The 20274-nt window shown below is 39.3% G+C and overlaps 1 protein-coding gene across 1 annotated transcript in view; it reads left to right on the top strand.

The window, feature by feature from the left end:
• The window catches only part of SETD4 (SET domain containing 4), a 15271-nt gene extending 6437 nt beyond the window's left edge, over nucleotides 1-8834 (top strand). The window contains exons 8-12 of the mRNA XM_072420300.1: nucleotides 159-588; nucleotides 764-938; nucleotides 2278-2359; nucleotides 5002-5125; nucleotides 7236-8834. Coding sequence (XP_072276401.1) covers nucleotides 159-588; nucleotides 764-938; nucleotides 2278-2359; nucleotides 5002-5125; nucleotides 7236-7367 — 943 coding nt within the window. The 3' untranslated portion in view covers nucleotides 7368-8834. The remainder of the gene's footprint in view (nucleotides 1-158; nucleotides 589-763; nucleotides 939-2277; nucleotides 2360-5001; nucleotides 5126-7235) is intronic.
• The last annotated feature ends 11440 nt before the right edge of the window (nucleotides 8835-20274 follow it).

Here is a 20274-nt window from a genome sequence, read left to right as displayed (position 1 = left end):
GAGAGCTTTAATAAGTCAGGCCTTATGTCTTTGAAATACATAGGGCCTCCTCCCTACTTACTACTGGAATGCCTTCATGGTTGTATTGGAGACTTTACTTCATAGCATAAGTACATTTCAAACTACATGTTTACTGAAAATGTTTTACTTTTGTTTAGGTGGTGCCCCCCTATCTCCCCTTTGTTGGCATTATGTACTTTCCTAATCACAGAGAGATATGCCGGTGACCAGTCACCATGGAAGCCATATATAGATGTTTTACCCAGCAGCTATGACTGCCCTGTATATTGGGAACCAGAGATAGTCACCCTGCTTCCAGAACCCATCAGACAGAGAGCCGTACAGCAGAGGACCATTCTTCAGGAATTCTACTCATCACATTTGTCCTTCGTAAGATCACTGCAGCCGCTGTATCAGGAGAACATGGAAAACATCCTGAGCTATGATGCTGTACGGTGGGCTTGGTGCACAGTCAATACGCGCACAGTGTATATGAAACACGCAAAGAGAGACTGCTTTTCTTCTGAACCCGATGTGTATGCATTGGCACCTTTCTTAGATTTGCTGAATCACAGCCCAGGGGTGCAGGTAGGATCTCGCTTATTTCCATTGCTTGTATACCAACCATTCTTTTTTATTTAAAAAGTATAATGTTTTTTACAGCGGATGTTGCTGTGGCTGATCAATGTATACAGCCTTTGTTATATTTAGTAATTGGACACGTTTATGGAACATCTGCATTAATCATCTTTCTATAATTCAGGTGGATGCTGCATTTAATGAGGAAGTCCGATGTTATGAGATCAGAACTAAAGTTCCGTATAGGAAATATGACCAAGTGTTTATTTGCTATGGACATCATGATAACCAACGTCTCCTGCTGGAATATGGATTTGTGGCATCTAATAATCCCCATCGGAGTGTCTATGTGACTAGAGGTAAGTGTGTGCTAGGGCTGGAGCTTCTGGCCAATACACATGGAAGCTGCTAATGAAAATTACAGGAAAGTGGAAAAAAATTTCTATAGTAGCCAATCTGCCAAGCTGTTATATCTGCTGTCTGTACACATTGGGTCTGATTTATTAACGCTTTCCAAGACTGGAGATGATAGATTATCATGGGAGAACCTGAGTGATCTAGTCAACTTGGTTTACCTGAATATTCAGGTTCTCCCATGATCGTGTATGTTCTCCAGTTATGGAGATCATTATTAAATCAGGCCCAATTTGCAGATTGCTGAATCTGCTGCCCCAACTATCAATTAGTTCAGAACTATGTGTGTGTATGTATACATATAATATATATATTAAGGGAATATTCGATTCCAAGGCACTCACTGCAGAGAGGTATTTCAGATTTCACATTATTTTCAGGGTGTAGTACCCACTTTTATTTACAAAACCTAACTTTTATTTACATCAACATTTACATGATCAACCTAAGCAAGCAATCTTCCAGGGTTTTCCCTTGCAAATTTTGGCTTCTGGCTCTCTTTTAGTCCCTGAGACCTAAACTTTGGGAGACCTCCTGGGCTCTCCCAGCATTCAGGTTACACATAGCCCGTCTACCTGAGAAACCTGGCTTTTGGCTGGAACCCCCCCCCCCGTCTCAAAGACAAGTCCTACTTTTATTATCAGGCAGGTGCACCAAAGCTATTCTGAATGTCTGGACTGGAAGAGGGATGGAGTGCCTGTCCCACCCATTCATTCCACCACACTCCAGGCCTAAATCCTAAATAATAAACGGCAACTATGCAACAACCCAATTATGCTTGGTCCTATCCAGGCTCTTTGATCCCTTTTCCAGGGAAATTGAGGTAGATAATGCAAAATATCCTCTGAGTTCAGTATCAGGTCTATCAATCTACTACTATATATTTATATATGAAATAAACAGGAATGCTGTATTCCTAGCATAACTGTGAACTATACAGCGTGTATATACATTTATATATACACTGCATACATACATACATACATACAATATAAGTGCACAGCCATTGCATTTACACACACTGTAAGACCTCCAGTGTGTCTGCACCAAAATCAAAAAAGAATAAAAAAAAAAAAAAGATCCATTCTTTTCTGTTTAAAACTAACAGAAACCAAAAAAGTGCACAAGGTTTGAGCAATATACAATGCAATACAAAAGGGGGACCGTAAAAAAATTAAAAACTAATCTGTTTCAACGGACTGTTGAAGTTCTGCAGTCTTTTTAGTTGTTACAGACAAAACCCTATTTTTAACTTGCCTTACATTTTTGTTTTCCACTTTTTAGATGTCATGCTTCAGTTTTTATCCAGCACAGACAAACAGTTACAGAAGAAATGGTCACTTTTAAAGGAACATGAATTTTTAGAGTAAGTTAAACAAGCGTTTCACCTGTCCATTGACATGAAGTGAGTGAAGCTCAACAGAGTAATGTGACATGTTCTTGTTTCTTCCTTTCTTTTTCTTCTTCTCTGGCCTTTTTCACCCAACCACCAGGGTAGGAGGGAATCCTATGTTTGCTTAATGTCCGTGAAATATATAATGACTCATGAAATATATAAAACTACTTGTAATGGTATATTTTTCCAAATAAAATAGGGCATATGGGAGGTAGGTTAAAATACTGTTCATTGGAAAGGTTTCCAAACAGTTTAGTTCAATGTTTCTCAAACTTTTGGGGACATGGGGGAACCCTTTTAACTTTTAGGTCTTCAGAGAATCCTCTGCTATAATAATATATCCTCAGCTCCCAGTATATTAGTGTGGTTGTCAGTCTGCCTCTTATATTGCAGTGCATTGGAAAGAAAGTCTCTCTTACAGATTGCCAAAAAGGTAATGGGTGTCAGTATTAACTGATCTGAGAGGCACAAACTGCTCATTGCTCAAGGAACCCCTAGCAACCCCTGGAGAAACCATGGTTGAAAAACACTTAGTTTGTCCAAGTAAAGGCAGACATATTTGCTGAACACATGCTCAGGTTCTGTTTCCTGTTTAAAATACAACTCCAGTTTTCAGGTACTTCCCCCTGAATTCAGGAATGGTGGAGCATTATTTTAACACCATCATACCATCACAAAATAGATGATTTTACTGGCAGAATCTACAAAGGTTTGTGGAATTTGCAGGGGAACTAAAGGTGATTGCACATGAGTAAATCCATAGCAAATTTTGTGCTAGGCCACCTGTCTGATTGAACCATTGGAAGTCTGAAACAGAGCTCACTCACATGCACAATATTCTGCTCTTCCAATCATAATTTAGGGATTGGGTGAACTACAGGACAGATGAGAGCCCTTGGTTTGAATTGCTTTATTGTTTGACACATGTGCAATTATGTCAGATTGGACTTGTTGATCTAGACTACATGAGTCAAGTTTGTCAAATAATAGAACATTTCCAATCAGTAGCTCTGATTAGAAAAACAGAATATTGCTCTTGTTAGATCAAAAAAACCCAAAATCATTTGCCTACAATCAGCCAGCTGTTGAATCAACTGCATATCCAATCCTTCACATCAGGAGTGAACATTGTCCTTTGTGTAATATGACTATGAAAACTGTAAGTGCATATGTGTATATATAGTTAAATGCCGCTAAAGCATAAACATTTTGTTAAGGGCTCCCTTCAGGTGTTTGGGTTGGAGGGGAAATTTGGAGCTTCTTCCTACGTGACATCTATGAAATACACGCTGACCCTTCAGTGAAGTCCATCTAAAGCTTTCATTCTTCTGGACTTTTTATCCAGCCTCCATGTCTTCACCACCATCTTTATTACACATGCAGTGTAGCCAGCCAACAGCCACTGGGCTCTAGAATGATTGCTGCACATGCACAGCACCACTTTCTGTGCATGTGCATTCTTTGCTCTATTGAGGAATAATTGCGGCTGCTGTACAGATTGTGCATGTAGTCTTTTATGTAGTCATTGGATGAATTCTGAATTTTTATTACCTTTGTTTGACAGAGGAACCCAGCCCACAGTTTTGCTAGAAATGCAATGTTTATATCTAAATATTATTACCCCCAGATCTATTATTGGTTAAAAAAAATCACACATTTAAATGTCATTTTATTTAACTTTCCAACACTAGGGACAGTGGTAGATTAATTATGAATTTATAGAAATCTAAACATTTTAAAAATGGCACTCTGTACTTTTTCGGTGGATTGTGGGCAGATCATTGCTGGTGGGAAGGGATAGAAAGGTGCTGTACATACCTTCCTACCCTGGCTCTGTATTGCTCTTAAGAGGTTTTTGAAATTTGAGTTAAACAAATAATAAAATGCCTTGATGTGTGGGTGTCAGTCTAGAGCAATGTTTATGAACCAGGGTTCCTCCAGAGATTGCTTGAGGTTCCATAAGCAGTGAGCAGTTTGTGCCTCTCAGGTCAGTTTAAATGACACCAATGATCTTTTAGGCTATCTGTAAGGGTGACAGTCTTCCCAATAACCAGCAATGTAAGAGGCATTCTTCCCATTGACCACCACTCTAATTTAGTGTGATCTATAGATATAGTAATTGTAGAAGGGGCTCCTTAAGACCTGAACGTTATTTCAAGTGTTCCCCCATGCTAAAAAGATTAAGAAACACTTGCCTAGATGAATGGGGGTTCCCGGGCAGCAGTATTTGCAAGCAGACAGTTAATGCTTACGTATGATGCTGCACCTTAATGATTGAAAGAAATACAATGCAATAAAATATTTGGGGCATGCAATGGACAGGTTGAAGAGGAAAGTGTTAGACGATAATGGAAGTCCTTCAGCCAGGAAATGAGCCAGGCTCTATCTGACTTGCTGCAGCTTCTAATTTACATTTTGAGAAGCTCAAAGTGTGAACATTTAAATGTAAACATTAAAGAACATTGGAGTACAATCATGCAAGACTGAAGGGAAGGTTGGAGGGCAGCTTTAAGGGACAATTTTCAGGAAATATAATGAAATGAAATATAAAATCTTTCCATGGCAGGCTTTCAGTGTTGCTTTTCTTGAATGTCATCTCTTTGTTGTTTTAGCACATACTGGAAGAAAGTTCTTCTGGGAAGTTTTGTGTCTGAATCCAAGGAGCAGAGCTGTATGGAACTTGTGAGAAAGATTTGCCAACAATTACTAGAACAGACCTCACAGGCTCTACAGAAGGTGAGTCAGGCAGATGCTGGAATACAGCAATTTGCTTCAAGTGGCATTTGGCTAATAAAATATTAACCCTTTAGTTCATCAGCATGGCATTTACTAAATCTGCAGGGCTGACATGAAAGCTGACCTCCAGCTTTCCCTTCAGTCTTGTACAGTTCTAGAGCTCCTCTCTTGTACCTAAACTCTGATTTCACAACATACTGTAAGCTGCTCACAATGTGCATTAGAAGCTGTAGCAAGTCAGATAGAGCCCAACTCATTTCCTGGCTGAAGGATGTCCAGCTTCATCCAACACTCTCCTCAGCCTGATTGACCATTTCCACCCTTCTTCATAAATGCATTTCAGTTAATTTTAAAATGAAGGCTGATCATTACATGGGCCCTACCTATGCAAATGCAGTTTCCCTGAAAATGCTAATTTCTCCAGATCGACATCTACTTATAAAGACATTTTTATATTTGAATGAAGGAGCCTGCTCACTGCTTGCATGAATGCTATTAGGGGGTATTAAGGGTTCTGTGAATAGCAGCTCACCTGCCATGACCCAGTTGCATTGCATAGAAATGCATGGAGACCCATGATCATATCACTAGGTCTAAAATAAGGTTGGATTTACACACATTATTAAAATTCCATACAGTTTTATTTCTCACTATTTTGATCCAGCCATGAACGATTGGCGGGTTTTGGCAACTATTAAAGGCCTTTATTCAAGTCAGTGGGCCTGATATGTGACAGCTCTCTAGTCTGGAGAGGATACACTTTTATCAGTGAAGCTGGGTGATCAGCAAACCTGGAATGGATCTGGTCTAGGATTCAAAACATTTGCTAGCAAATAGAAAATGACTGAAGAAATAAATTCCAAACTTGCTGGATCAACCAGGTTCACTGCTGAAAGTGTATCCTCTCCAGCCTTGGAGAGCTTTCATAAATCCGGCCCAATGTAAGGATCTGTTGCCTAATGTATGTCACAGGGCCACCATCAGAAATTTTTAGGCCCCATACAAGATAAACTTCCTGGACCTCCCCCCTTATGTCTAAAAGTTCCAGAATTAAAAAAGTCAAACTCTTTTGGTGGTTGCCTGATACAGATATTCCTTTTGTCCCTGCTTCATGGTGGTCCTGGTATGTCATACAGCATTATTACATTTCTCTTACGATCCCAAATGTGCCTTGTGAATTATAATTTTTAAGTTAAAATTTATTGTACAATAACTTTTTTTGATCAGTTCATGAACTGATCTGTTCCATGTATGTGTCAATAGTAAGTGCATGCATTTGTGATGGAATTATGCTTTCTCTTTGTTACTGCATCATGTAGTGCTAATATATTGACATGACAATTGTTTATGCAAACATCTTATTTTGAATATCGGTCAACTGAGGGTGAGGAATCTATACCAAAATAAGCAGCTGCAAGAATTGATTTATTCATTGGACTGGCTTGTGTGTAATCTTAAAGTGGAAGTAAAGCTAAAACAATAAAATCACACTTACCTTCAATCCCGCAAATCTGTCTGTCTGTCAGGAGATTTCTTCCTTCTGGTTCTGCGCTGTCCTAGTGTCCGTCTTCGGCCCAGCGCAGAGGGAGCTTTGGGTGCCGACATATTCTCCTCTCTTCTTCCATGTTTTTTTACCTTCGTCACTCTTTTGATAGTAAAGGTTGCTGACCCCTGGCCTAGACGATTGTGAATTAAGGGGGCGATGCTGCACTCTTTTTTAAAAAAAAATAAAAAACCTAAAATAACATTTTTACTTTAAATAAAAGGGTTGCCTACTCTTTTATGTAAAGTAAAAATTTTGAGTTTAGGTACACTATAAAAGAGAATGGTTTCGTTTTGAACAAGTGGCTACTTATGTAGTATATTGGCTTGACATAAGCAAGTCGCAAGCAGAGAAATATTAGTAGAAACTCCTAAAGGGTAACTTTACTGATTTTGAGTTTTTGAGATACGCATATGTAGTGAGTGGAGCTGTATTTGCACATGTGTTTTACAGCTTGTTTACAATATTTACTGTATGCTAAATTGATCAATGGTTTTCGACAGGAGGGCTTCTGTGTGTTTAGGGAGAATTCCCATTTGTTCTAATATATATAAAAATTTTTTTTAGATATCTGCTTGGAAAAGTGAACACACAACAAACCGTCACCTTGCCTTAGTAGAAGCATTACGACTGGAAGAACTGGGGATTCTGCAATGTTCAGACAAGCTTTTACAGAACATGGACTTCCTGTCACTATAGACTGTGTGTGTGTGTGTGTGTGTGTCGTGTGTGTGTATATGGTCATATTTCAGAGCCGAACACAATCATCTGGATGAATTCCAAGTCATCGTGTTTCATCTCCAGGATGAGCAGCACAACCTCGTTTTTTTGCTTGCACTACATAGTAATGAAGAAAATAACAGTGAACAATGACACCCATCAACTATAATAGTTTTAATACTGTTTCACATTGTTAGATCACAATATTCTCCCCATATTTTTTTAAGTTGGGTGGGAAGACGTTGAAGGTGAGTGGTGGCCCCTATATTGTGACCCAACTTTTTTGTAACCATCCAAACACAACCAGTTGAATACAGACTGTGTAACATCTTTAAATGACCTTATGTAAATGCCTGCAGGATGTAGAAATTGTAAAAAGCTTTCATGAAATTACAGATGTGAATTCTTATCTACCCCACATGGACCACCACACTGGTATTGTACTTGCTGCTCTTGATGAACATATGTAACAAGTATATTTTCATGTTTTACTGTATAGTCCTTTAAGATAATTTTATAGATATTTAACAAAAAATGTATTCCTAATACAATTTTTATAATTTTATAACAACTTGTAGATTTATTTTCAGTGAGCATAATCAGTGGTACCTGAATGTGCCGGGTGGTGCGCCCAGCTAAAAGGGGCTGGGGAGAACACTAGATCACACCAATATTTTGTAGCAGTTGCATGGTGGTTACACTACATGCCGGCATCAAGCAACATTGACCTTATACCACTTATCATTGAAAGGAATAAGAAAATTTCAGTGATAAGCAGTGGCCAGTATTAACAGACATTCGTCCTACATACTGCAGGTATTTACATTTGGTCCTTCGTTTTAGAATGCGACACTTAACTCTCCAGCTGCCTGTGCCACTACTGTCCAGCGAAGACTGCTGGGAAACCAACTCTTGTATCCTGTATCTCTCACTGTTTTTTTCATGCACATCATTACAAAAACAAAAAATATCTTGTCCTTTCCCACCAAGAAAATCGTGTCATGTGATTTGCTATGGTTCCTCTTCTAGCAGAAGCAATCAGTGATGAGAAGTTTATCTTTATTTCTAACCTCCATTTTTAGAATTATTTTGCAAGTTCTAAAACACCATCTGCATAAAGTTGGGTAGGTTTTGTTTTATATACCGGACTTCTAAAAGTAGAGAAGAAAAGCACCATAATACCCCTGAAGTGGTGATCAGAATCAAGAATTAACTTTAATTGAAATATGTTTCCCATAGAGGTACGCACTATTGTCTACTTCACATGGATCACCCCACCATTGTACTTGCTGCTGCTGTTGATATATATATATATATATATATATATATATATATATATATATATATATATGTGTGTGACAAGTATATTTTCATGTTTTGATGTATATTCCTTTAAGATGCTTTTTTAAAAATTTAACAAATGGTATTTTTAAAATAAATTTTGGAAATTAAAAACAACTTGTAGATTTAATTTTAGTGAACACAACCAATGGGATAAACTCTGCTCCAGGAGAATGAAGTCAATGCAGGAATTGTTCAAGTAAAACTTTCATATATATATACACCTAGTGGTGGAAGTATTCTCATTTCTGACTTGATACCTCCATTTACTGTATATCCCTGCAAAAGTAATCTGTATGTAAAAATGAACTGTTCCATGTTCATTTATGGCATCTAACATATGGAGTTATTTATTGCAGGGTTTTTGCCCTCTTTTTTTATCCTTTCTAAAGCTGAAATGCTCATTACAATCAGAATCAACAATCTACATTTGCCAGTGACATTGTCAATAAAGCCCAACTTATTCCAAAATTGAACAAGGCAAATTTTAATAGCAATCAGTTTGATAAGTGAATTTGGAAGCAAAGAGGGAATATCTCTTTAATGGGCCAAGTGGGCTAGTACAATAAATTCTGTTGAGATATTGGATTGATTTGTGGGATTCTGGGCATAGATTGGGTGCTAGTTTGCTATATATGCATCAGAGGTGACACTTCCTTACCAAATCTAGACTTAGGGATTTGTTCATTTTGCAGCACCCCTGTTTATATACAGCCCTTCCTATACCCATAACAGCCAGTAAAGAGGTCAATCAGACTATGTGACATCCAATGTAGAAAGAACAATAAAAGACAACTACATTTCCTAACATCCCTGCATTACAGAAGAAATCACTTGCCTACATGAAAAGGTAGAGTTTAGGATAGGTTAGAAACTGTAATCTGTTACAATGAACTGAAAGGTAGGAGAGGTCCAGTGACAGCCAATCACAGCTACACTATAGGCTTTTTATTTTAATTTGAAAAATTCAGTTTCATAGTCAATATTTATATTTTATACTTATCGCCCTGATTGAGAATCTGCCTTTTTCATTTTGGCTTTAGTTGGGCCTAATGGGTTGAATGTAGGTCGAATAGAATACTAATTTAAAGCCCAACTCTGGACTAACTTCTAACACATGTGACTATTTAAACCCCCCCCAGCGGTATTCCGGAGTGTGACTCCAGGTGGATTTTACATTCTATAATCAGAAATCCTGAATCATACTCGGGGGTCGCCTAAAATTAAGAAAAAAACCTATTTACCTTGCTACGTTGGGGTCCCCCGGCATCCTGCTGGTCCCCGCAGGTCCTCGAGCGGCATCCTTCCTCTTCGATCTTCTGGCAACTGCAGAGATGTTTTCTGGGCTTTCCCAGTGACGTTGGTGCATGCATCCGTGCTGCGGGAAATTCAAATACTTTTGTATTGGATTCAATACAAAAATAGCTGTATTGAGTCCAATACAAAAAAATCTTCATATAATATATATATATATATATATATATATATATAGTTATATTATAAATATATTATGCATGCTACTGTACAGTTATATGACATGTTTCTGTATTTTTTTAAATGTTTTTTGTGATTTTTTATTATTTATTTATTGTTTATTATTAATTGTATTAAATATTGGACATATTTCGGTGAATTATAGGCCTACAATGTAAAATAAATAAAAATTGGGGGGTTAAACAGATATCCATGTCTGTATCGCAGTAATAATAATTCAGATTGTAATATTTTTATTGGATCATTTCCATGTAAGTTGTATCTTTTATGTATGTTATCTCTGTACTGTTCACAGCATTTTGCCTTCTCACCACTAGATGGCACTGCTGACTTTGGATTTCTTTGCCCCACACACATTGCTCAACCTTTGAACTGGTGCAATTTATGAGGAGCAAAGAGAGGAAATGTCTCACACATTATAAAGTATGGAGTGGAGTTTCAAGGGCTTCCCATGATGTCAGCTTGATAATAAATTGCCCTGTATATTCCTGCATTTTACCAAAGAGTTTGGCAGTGCTAGGCCTTCTTATTTGGCAGGAGTATGCAGCTGAACTACTGTCTGCTATGGAGTGAGGGATGGAGAGTGAGGTCAGAGGATCGGTAGCGCAGGAGAAATGGAGTCATGCGAGGGACAGGCCGCTGGCTCTTATTTCAGACTGCAATGTAATATGTTTAAAGAAGAACTCTTAGCTGAATAAAAAATCCCTGCTATGCAGCAGCAATTTTTACTTCTTTAAAAAAATTTTTCCTTTCATTTTGATTTTTTTTTGGTGTTATTTTGGTGAGATTTTGTTCCACTTCTCTGTGATGCAATAGAAAATAGTCTGAAAGTGAAATTTTGGGATCTGCATCTGGAAGCTTACAGGCAATTTTTACAGGTTTCGGCTTTAATGGTTTTTGAGCTCTGCTTTTGTAAAGGGAACAGAAAGCAGAAACACATCATTGGTCTTCACAAATGCTGACCAAGCAGTCAGCAGTCTGAAGTTTTCATTTTTAATGCATGCATTTCCTGCACATCTGCACTTTGCAGGATTAAGTTGTCAAACTTTAAGCTCAGTCCTGCAGATTACACTGGGAAATCGCAGCTCTTCCAATGTAACCAGCGGCATTTGGTTTTGCTGTCTGCTGTACATCAGTAGCTGTGTGTACTCCCGGTAAAAAAGCACAATGCCTGGCTGCCACAGCACTCTCCCGATTACATAGCAAGAACTGTGTTCCCCTTTTTTATTCTGCAGTACTAACCTCCAGTTTTAATAACAATTTAGGCCCTTATTAAACCTCAAATAGTATTTATTATTGCACAGTATTTATATGTCGCTGACATATTATACAGCACTGTACAAAGTCCATAGTCATGTCACTAACTGTCCCTCAAAGGAACTCACAAACTAATGTCCCTACCATAGTCATATGTCTTTAATACATTCTAAGGTCAATTTGGGGGAAGCCAATTAACCTAACTGCATGTTTTTGGAATGTGGGGGGAAACCCATGCAAACACGGGGAGAACCTGCAAACTCCAAACAGATAGTGTCCTGGCTGAGATTCTAACCCGGGACCCAGCGCTGCAAAGACCAGAGTGGTAACCACTGAGCCACCTATTAACCAGTATTTATATAGCGCTGACATATTACACGACGCTTTACAAAGTCCATAGTAATGTCACTATTAACTCATTCCCATTCATTTATCGTTGGTAGGAAGGACGAAACAAAAAGAAATTTCATTTTGATGGTTGTTGTTGGCAATGTATCAGATTTACATCACAAGAACAGAATTACAGATCTTTTGATATATATAAACCTAAATTTGTATTAGATTTTGTTTGTGTACCTGCAGTTCATTTTATAATGTATATATTCATCATCAGATTACTACATTTATTTTTGAAGTTCCATGTATGGGCCCTTCGTTATGTTACATTGCCATCATTACAGAAATAGAATGACCGTCCCTCGGGTTTTTTCCAGTAGATAATTTCTCTTTGTTACATCCCTGGTGCTTAACCTTTCCTTTGTCACTTCCTGTGCCACTTTCGGGTTTTTGCAGACACAGATCTGTTTTAAGTGTTTGCTCAAATCAAGACGAGTTTTCTTTAAACTTGAATCCAGTAGTTATTGGTTTTGGGTATTTTTTCACTGCGTTTTTTTTTTTTTTTTTTGGGCTGGCCAGTGATATCATATATGAACTCTGACAGTCAGCTCCCAAAGCTAAATGTCTGCTTGTTTTGTAGAAGGTGATTTGGCCTTTTGATCACCCGTTATCACACTTCCCTATTGTTAGAACAATTCTTTTCATCTGTAAAGGAAAATGGATCAGATTCTAGATTGCTGGATGTTATCTTTGCCAAAAGAAACATCTGCTGAAAAATGTGAGAATTTAAACTTAAAGAGACCCTGTCATTGGCTTTTGCAGGTAGAAGCACAGAAACATCAAGTATTAATAATTTTAACAATTATTTTTAGTGCTGACATATTACCCAGTGCTGTACATAGTCCATAGTCATGTCATTAGGTGTCCCTCAAAGGAGCTCACAATCTAATGTCCCTACCATAGTCATATGTCATTATTACAGTCTAAGGTAAGTTTCGGGGGGGGAGCCAAGTAACCTAAATACATGTTTTTGGAATGTGAGAAGAAACCAGGGCAAATACAGAGAAAACCTGCAAACTCCATGCAGATAGCATCCTGGCTGAGATTCGACCCTGGGACCTAGCGCTGCAAACGCCCAAGTGCTAACCACTGAGCCACCATGCCACCCTATTGTAAATGCTTACTCTCAGAGGTCAGAGAAGCAGTGAATCTGACATTTGCATTCTCTGGTGGAGAATCACAGTCATTGAAAACATATGGAGGATCCAGAGATATAAAGGTTGAAATACTATAGTGTCACTATCACTGTAATGTGAAAGGTTTCATTCTGCTGCACCTACTAATATCACATCCTAAGATGGCAAAAGTGAACAGTAGCCCCTGGGATTCTGGAATGTCAACACAAGGGGGGCTTTTACATGTTACTGCTTTTAATATGTTAAATGCACAAAAAAATGTACAGGGAGATATTGTGTAAAATGAAAGGTGCCATAAAGTGCACCTATTCTCTGCTATCCCAATTCCCTTTTCTAGTATAGAAGGCTCAATAATATATAACTATTAGTTTGGGGTAAAAATAAATCTTTTATTATCTCCAATAGATATAACATATCTATAATATATACATGCCCCATCTTTCTCTGCAGTGCTGCCATGATAAAAATCCCATTTGTGATATTTTAGAGATGATGAAAGGGCTGCCAGAGGGGAGGGGGTACAAGGGCTACTTCTGTACCAGGCTTTGATCAGAAGACTTTTTAATACTGGAATTTTTAGACATGGGATGTGAGGGTCAGGAAGTTCTGATGGCAGCCCTAATGGAGGCTAAGGGTGGAAGTACTGTTCCATATTTTCCCACTAAGAGTTTAACACCTTTCTCTGAGAAACTGTGCAAGAATGAAGAACAGCTCATTCAAATACTTGCAAAGGCTGAATTTCAGGAAGCCCTTTGCATAGGGTAAAGTTACTTATTATCAGTTTACCCAAAGCAGGCTAGGTCCTCTTTGTTAGATGTGTGCACGCAGCAGAAGGTAAAGGACCATTTTACCGATTTGCTTTAACACAAGTGGATCCTTTGGTGGATTTATAGCAGTGGCCCCCAACCTTCTGGAGCTAGTGGTCCACTAAGTGCACAGACTCCAGATTGCGCATGCGTGGGGAGCCGTGTGTCAATCAAAGGGGAATAAACTTCCCCCAGAGTGAGGTCATGATGCCATAACCCACCCACTTTCCGTCACAGGGTGAGCCTGCGATGGGAGGGGGGCGGTTGTGTTCAGAGACACAACCCGCCCTGAGCCTGCGAGGCGTACGGGAGACGTGGTCTGCAGCTCTAGCCGGTGGGTCCCCCCAAGTGGGGGTACTTCTCCTGACCCCTCTGGGAGGTGCACCGGCCACTGCCACAGCCCACCTGTCAGATGGCTGCGGCCCACTAGTATTACTAGGGGTTGGGGACCCCTTATCTACAGGACCTTTTTAAGAAGCTTATCATCAGCACAAATCAATTTGAATTTGCTTATCACACTCTCAAATAGCTTTAACATATTCTTTTTTTTTTTGGTTTTTAATTGAACTCTATGTACCCAACGCCCTTATGTCCTCATCCTCCACAAGGGTAACACCCACTTACGAGAACTAAACTTTGTGTTCTGGGGTCAAAAGCGGTCAAGAAGGATAAAATGTCAAAATAAACTCCTTAGACTCTGTAATGTATTGTACGTCTTGCCTCACAAAGCCACGAAAACCCATTGAGATCACAAAAAAGGTGCTTTAATGGATGCCTGGAGGTGACAGCACTAATTTCTGCCAGTGTTACACCTCCGATAAGAAGGGAGCAAGACAATGGGTGGTCTCCTTTAGATGAGAACAGTGAAAGGGATATGAGTTAACCTGGTTCATAAATCATACTCGGCCTGGCAGGGCTAAAACATGTCAGGACGGAGCGCCTACAGCTGTATACACATGGTGAGCATGGGCCGGTCAGATACAGCAGCAGATGTAATGAGCTATGAGCTGATGGCACCTACATATGCAGGTGACGCTCTCCCAGAAGTCTTGTCAGCCAACTGGACTGATGAGGTGTGCAACCGATACACGTGTGCCGGAGGCCTGCTGAGTGCAGACGAAAACATGACCCAGGTTATTTTAATCTTAAAAAAAAAGAAAATAACCCCTTTACACTTGTAAGCAAAAAAAGGAAATTCTAAATCTGTATTTAAGTGAGTCTGGACGAAGCTCGCCGTGTGGGTTTGAGGGTGATGTCACTCAGACACATTTCATGCTAGGTGTGAGGAGGAGGTGAGCTCTTTGGTGAGCTCTTTGGTGATGACAGGTAAAGGTGAAAAGGTAACACTCCGAAGTAGCACACAGAAGTGATAAGGAGAACCTGTCAGTGGAAGTCTAAAAAAAACAAAACTCAATGTTCTTTAGCGAAAGAACCAAGGGGCAGATTTATAAAGTGCTGCACGCTTATAAAGGATATTAGGTGTGCTTAGAACTTTTCCCAGTTTTGGGACTCTGAAGCCAGAGGAGCGCTATACGGAATTGTTAAAAGAAAATAAAAATTAGGAGGGGAACTAGGTTGTGCGATCGGACACATAACCCGTTCTTTAATCATGAAGTTTTATCTGTCTGATGCACAACTTGTTGGGATACCACAAACTGCATTTTATAAGCGGGAAAGTGCACAATATTCTTGGTTAGATGATTTAAAGGGTCTTTCATTTTCTATTTGTGCAAGAAACAGATCATGTGAGGGACGGGTCATTGCAATAAGATGATTCCCTTTGCTGTAAAAGCTGCAAATTGTTTTAGAAAATTCACGGCAAATAAAAACAGAAAGGTAAAAGTAGCAAAGAACAGAGAGGTGCATGTATGCAGCATTGAGCTGGGGTCACTTGCATCAGACATGATGGTTCATCTTCTTTCCATGGGGGAATCAAGCAGGTCAATTTGCGGACTGAGCTGGCCAATGCACAGGAGCAGCTGTAGAAGGAAGCCCACTGTTATGATCATGGCTTTGCATGGTTTTTCATAATGAAGCAAGCTGAGTATTTGGATAAGGGAAGGACATAAAGGGCTTTTTTAAACATAATGGTGGAACCGTAATAACTTATCTCACATCTAATTAATTGTAAATTTGGCCCTTTGCTCAATTTACCCTTTGCCCTAGGTATCTATAGGTAGTTGTAAGGCTTGTCAATGGGAGATCCCCATCTGTAAGATGGGCCCATCCTTTCCACCGTCTAATGTGTAACTTACTTTACTAAGTCACACCCCTGATTTCCATCCTACTCTGTCCACTGGCACCCTCATAACTACCTCCATCTCATAAATACTCTATTATTTCCATTAGGAGCCCTATATTTACCCAACTTATCTGGTGAGTACCCAGTTCTATCCACTGGTCTGCTTTCACTCTACCACCTCGGCCTTATCCCATAGTATCCCATTTTGAGCATTCCTTGTCCACTGTCACCCTCACGATTCACCCACCTTCAGTTGAGTATCCCATCTGTCTCCTGAAGCAATGGCCTGCTTACATTGCCACCTCCATCTAATAAGTATCTCGTTCTGTCCACTGGCTCTCTCACCCCGCGTATCCTCATTCTATCCACTGGAATCTTCACATTCGCCCCACCTCAGTCTTTTCAGCATCTTACTTTGTCCGTTGGCACCTTCAAAGTAGAACAACTTCCATGTGCTAAGTACCTTATTCTTTTTGCTGGAATTCTCACATTCCCCTACTTCCATCCCCTTAAAAACCCATTTGGTCTACCAGTGCCCTCCAATTTTACACTTACATTTGATGGGGGTCCAATTCTGTCCACTGGACCCCTCATATCCCTTCCTACCTTCCTCAGTCTAAGTCATACACGTTCCATTAAATATAACACTTTCTACACTTTGTCAGTTGGCATTCTCATATTCCCCTATCTTCATAGTGTGTACCCCATTCATTATACTAGCACCCTTACCCCAATCTAATGAGCAGCCCATTCCATATACCGCCATGTTTTTACCATCTTTTTCCAACCTGAGTACTTTGGTCTTCTTTAGGTCCTCATGGTTCTTATATTGTCCAATTGGCACCCACCATTCTGATGCAGTTGACCTCTTGTTTGATGTGCACCAAGTTCTGTGGACCTTCTGGCCCTCGCCAATATTTAATGTAGAGTGTTAGGAATGAGAGGTTAGGTTACTCTATCCTTTTTCCCATGGGCATATTCTGGTCAGTATGAAGAAGCCGTTTACGCATGAACTATCTTTCGTGTATTTCTGTTACATCTTCATGAAACTGGCCAGTGACAGAAGATGTAGATCCTGTCCTAGGATCACAAGTGACAGTAACTCTTCAGTGACACACACACAGAATTCCTTTCATCCAGCTTTCGCTGCTCACACTGCCTTTCTGCACTCACTACCAAATGGTATTTGTCAGAAATAATTGGTCAGCGCCTGAGGCAGTCTTCAAGGCTGTCTGAATGGAAAATCTCTGAGCACTACGTTGAAAGAAAATATTACATTTGATCTTTTTTTATTGTACTTGCAGACATGATGTATGTCTGCATTCTTTAACATGAAGACACTTATCCCCCCGTCACCCCTCCCGAGAAAAAGAGACTTGCTTATAGGAAGTATAATTTTACAATTAATTCACAGCATGGATATGAAATAACCACATAATGCGCATTTAAAATGCCTCTTATGGAAATCTTAACATAATTGTTAAATAACTTTTTCTACTGTGGTTGCGTTTGTTTTGGATAGAGCCAGGGGATAGAAAATCCAGGCGTTTGTGTACTTCTGTCTATTGGGAAAATTTCCCTTCCCTGTCCCAGTCAGAGTTTTATCATTTAAATCCGGGCACAAAAATTATATTCCTTAATAGGCACAGAGGAAATGTATCTACTTGTATGCACCAGATACCTTGACAAATCCAGATATCACCATGTAAGAGTAATGGTGACACCATCACGGTTCTGTATATTTGTGTGAAGGACCCAACATACCCTTCTACTAGAGGCTGACTGCAGAAATATATTGAAAGATACAAGATCTATACCTGCAAAAGGAGAGGGAGCAGCAAAGACTGGTATTAACTAGAGGAAGCCTCCAATGTTGGTAAAGTTTCAGTTGTGTTTGAGAGTTCAGGTAATAATGATTAGCAAGTGGAACCGGGTCACAATTGGCATTTCAAGTTCGTCTACGAAAGTGTGCGATAGGGTTGAGGGCTGTTCTGTAGGGTTCTGTTCAGGACACCTTAGTTCCTCTATACAACTCATCAAACCACGACCAAGCGCTGTAAAATAAATAGGGGTTGCAAATGACAGACAGATACAAAGAGTGACACAGGAGGAGGAGAGGACCCTGCCCAGAGAAGCTCACAATAGGAGGGGGGATGAAATGAGCAGAAAGTAGGAGCAAGCTGCAAAGGACGAGGAAGACCATTCCAGAGAGTTGGGGCTACTTTAGAAAAGTCTTGTATAGGAAGAGGTTATTTGATTCTAAGATGAAATGGATCCAATGTTAAGCTTTGCAAAGAGAGGCTTATAAAGAGAGCTTTGCTGCAACAGAAGAGGACATTCCCCAAACTGTTTTTTGTAGTGCACAGTTTTCTAAAATGTCTATGGTCTACTAATATTTGTATCCAAAGGAGAACTTGGCTCAGGGACAGGGGGAGATTTGCCCCACTGGACTAGTACTATAGGAAATGTTGGTCTGATTACGTTGAGCGGGGATTTTTCAAATACTGGTGGGAGTGGGACTTGTGGTCAGTAATACTTGTTGGGCTTTATATAGTTGCCCCCCAATTCAGAACTGTGGTCATAGGGCTTGATTTATTAAAGCTCTCTAAGACTGGAGAAGATAGACTATCAAGGGAGAACCTAGGTGATACATTGAAGATGGAATGGATCTGGTCCAGGATTGAAAACATTTGCCAACTAATAGCAAATAATTTTTAGGAAATTAATTCCAGCTTTGCTGAATAACCGTGTGCTCTCCATGATAGTCCATCTTCTCCAGTCTTGGAGAGCTTTAACAAATCAGGCCTATAGTGCCTGGCAGAAATAAGTCTCCCAATATAGACTTCCTTTGTGGCTCTAAAACATTAACTAAGACTAAGAGCTGCAAAGGTGATGCTGAAGGATATGAAAATGTATATCCCAAAATGCCATGTCCTTCAGACCCAACCACTTTTCTCCATGTCCACCAATTACTGCTACACTATGGCACACCTTCCATGGTGCAATGGTTTCAGTCCACAGAAATCTGTTCCTACCACGAAAGGACCAATTGATTGAATTTTCCTCCCAGGCCAACAGTTTCTGGTCAATCTTTCATTGTAAATATCTAAATTAAATCATTTTGAGATGTTTCTGTATACTTTTGGCCATGTCTTGTCCAGAATATGCTTCTTCGGGTGTGCTGTAATCTTTCTGCTAGTGATGTGATGAACCTTGGAGCAGTATTACGTCTTACTCTATAAGTCTGTATGTCTTCTTCTCTCTTATCGTTCTATTTACATCTCAGGTGAATGATCACATGATAACAGATGGAGCTCCTTTCATAGACACCTCTGCAGTTCTTGTACACCTCGGGGCATTCCAGCCAACTGTCATGATTGAGTTTCAGCATACATCACCTTTTTAATAAAGTCTTCTACAGACTTAATCATGACAGATTAAGATACTGTTACTGCTACTGGTATTTTCTGCATTCGATGTGATAAAAATTTCAAAAACCTAATGGAGAAAACACTTACACTGCTTGAGATGATAAATAGATTCATTGTGACACTGATTTAATAATAATTTGTATTCATTGATTTATTGTACAATGATGGTTTTTTTAAAGTGAAAAAAGCTACCTGTATTACTAAAATTCTAGTAAACTTTCTTTTTGATTATTCCGTTTTTTCTATAGATTTTGTAAATATGGTTTTGGCCAAACTTTTCAAAAAGATGTTTTCTGCAGGAGGGATCAGCACAAAGCTTGTTAATCGGTGTGGCAATCTGGCCATATTCTTCTTCCTCAAGGAGAAATATTTTGTTTGGTTTAAGGAGTTGTCCCTATTGAGTTTCCAGGGGGTGCAACTATATTGCATTTCAGCTTACCTTAATTTTATACCCCTACTATAGCCACCAGGGCTCTTGAAAATTCTATACATAAAATGGATTTCAAAAAGTCATTATTTGCATAGCCTTAGGCAGAGATAAAAAAGGTGATCTCTTTATGTGATGTATAAATAATGGGGAATATAAAGGTCAGTGTGCAGTCCTTTATGGGGAGCAGAACATGACTGTGGGATTGGCCAGAGATAGGAATGGATGAGTAAGAATGAGGGGTGCATGTCAACAAATAAAAGGAGGCAAACCTAATTAAAGTGTCTGTAAATCAAATTGCTAAAATGTCATATAGGCTTGAACATTTTAACATAATTCCAGATGTTAATGTTAAA

Source organism: Pyxicephalus adspersus, chromosome 1 (genome assembly GCF_032062135.1).
Source record: "Pyxicephalus adspersus chromosome 1, UCB_Pads_2.0, whole genome shotgun sequence".
Classification (NCBI taxonomy): Eukaryota; Metazoa; Chordata; class Amphibia; order Anura; family Pyxicephalidae; genus Pyxicephalus; species Pyxicephalus adspersus.
Note: the sequence above shows the minus strand (reverse complement) of the source record. Positions and strands in the feature narration are given on the sequence as shown.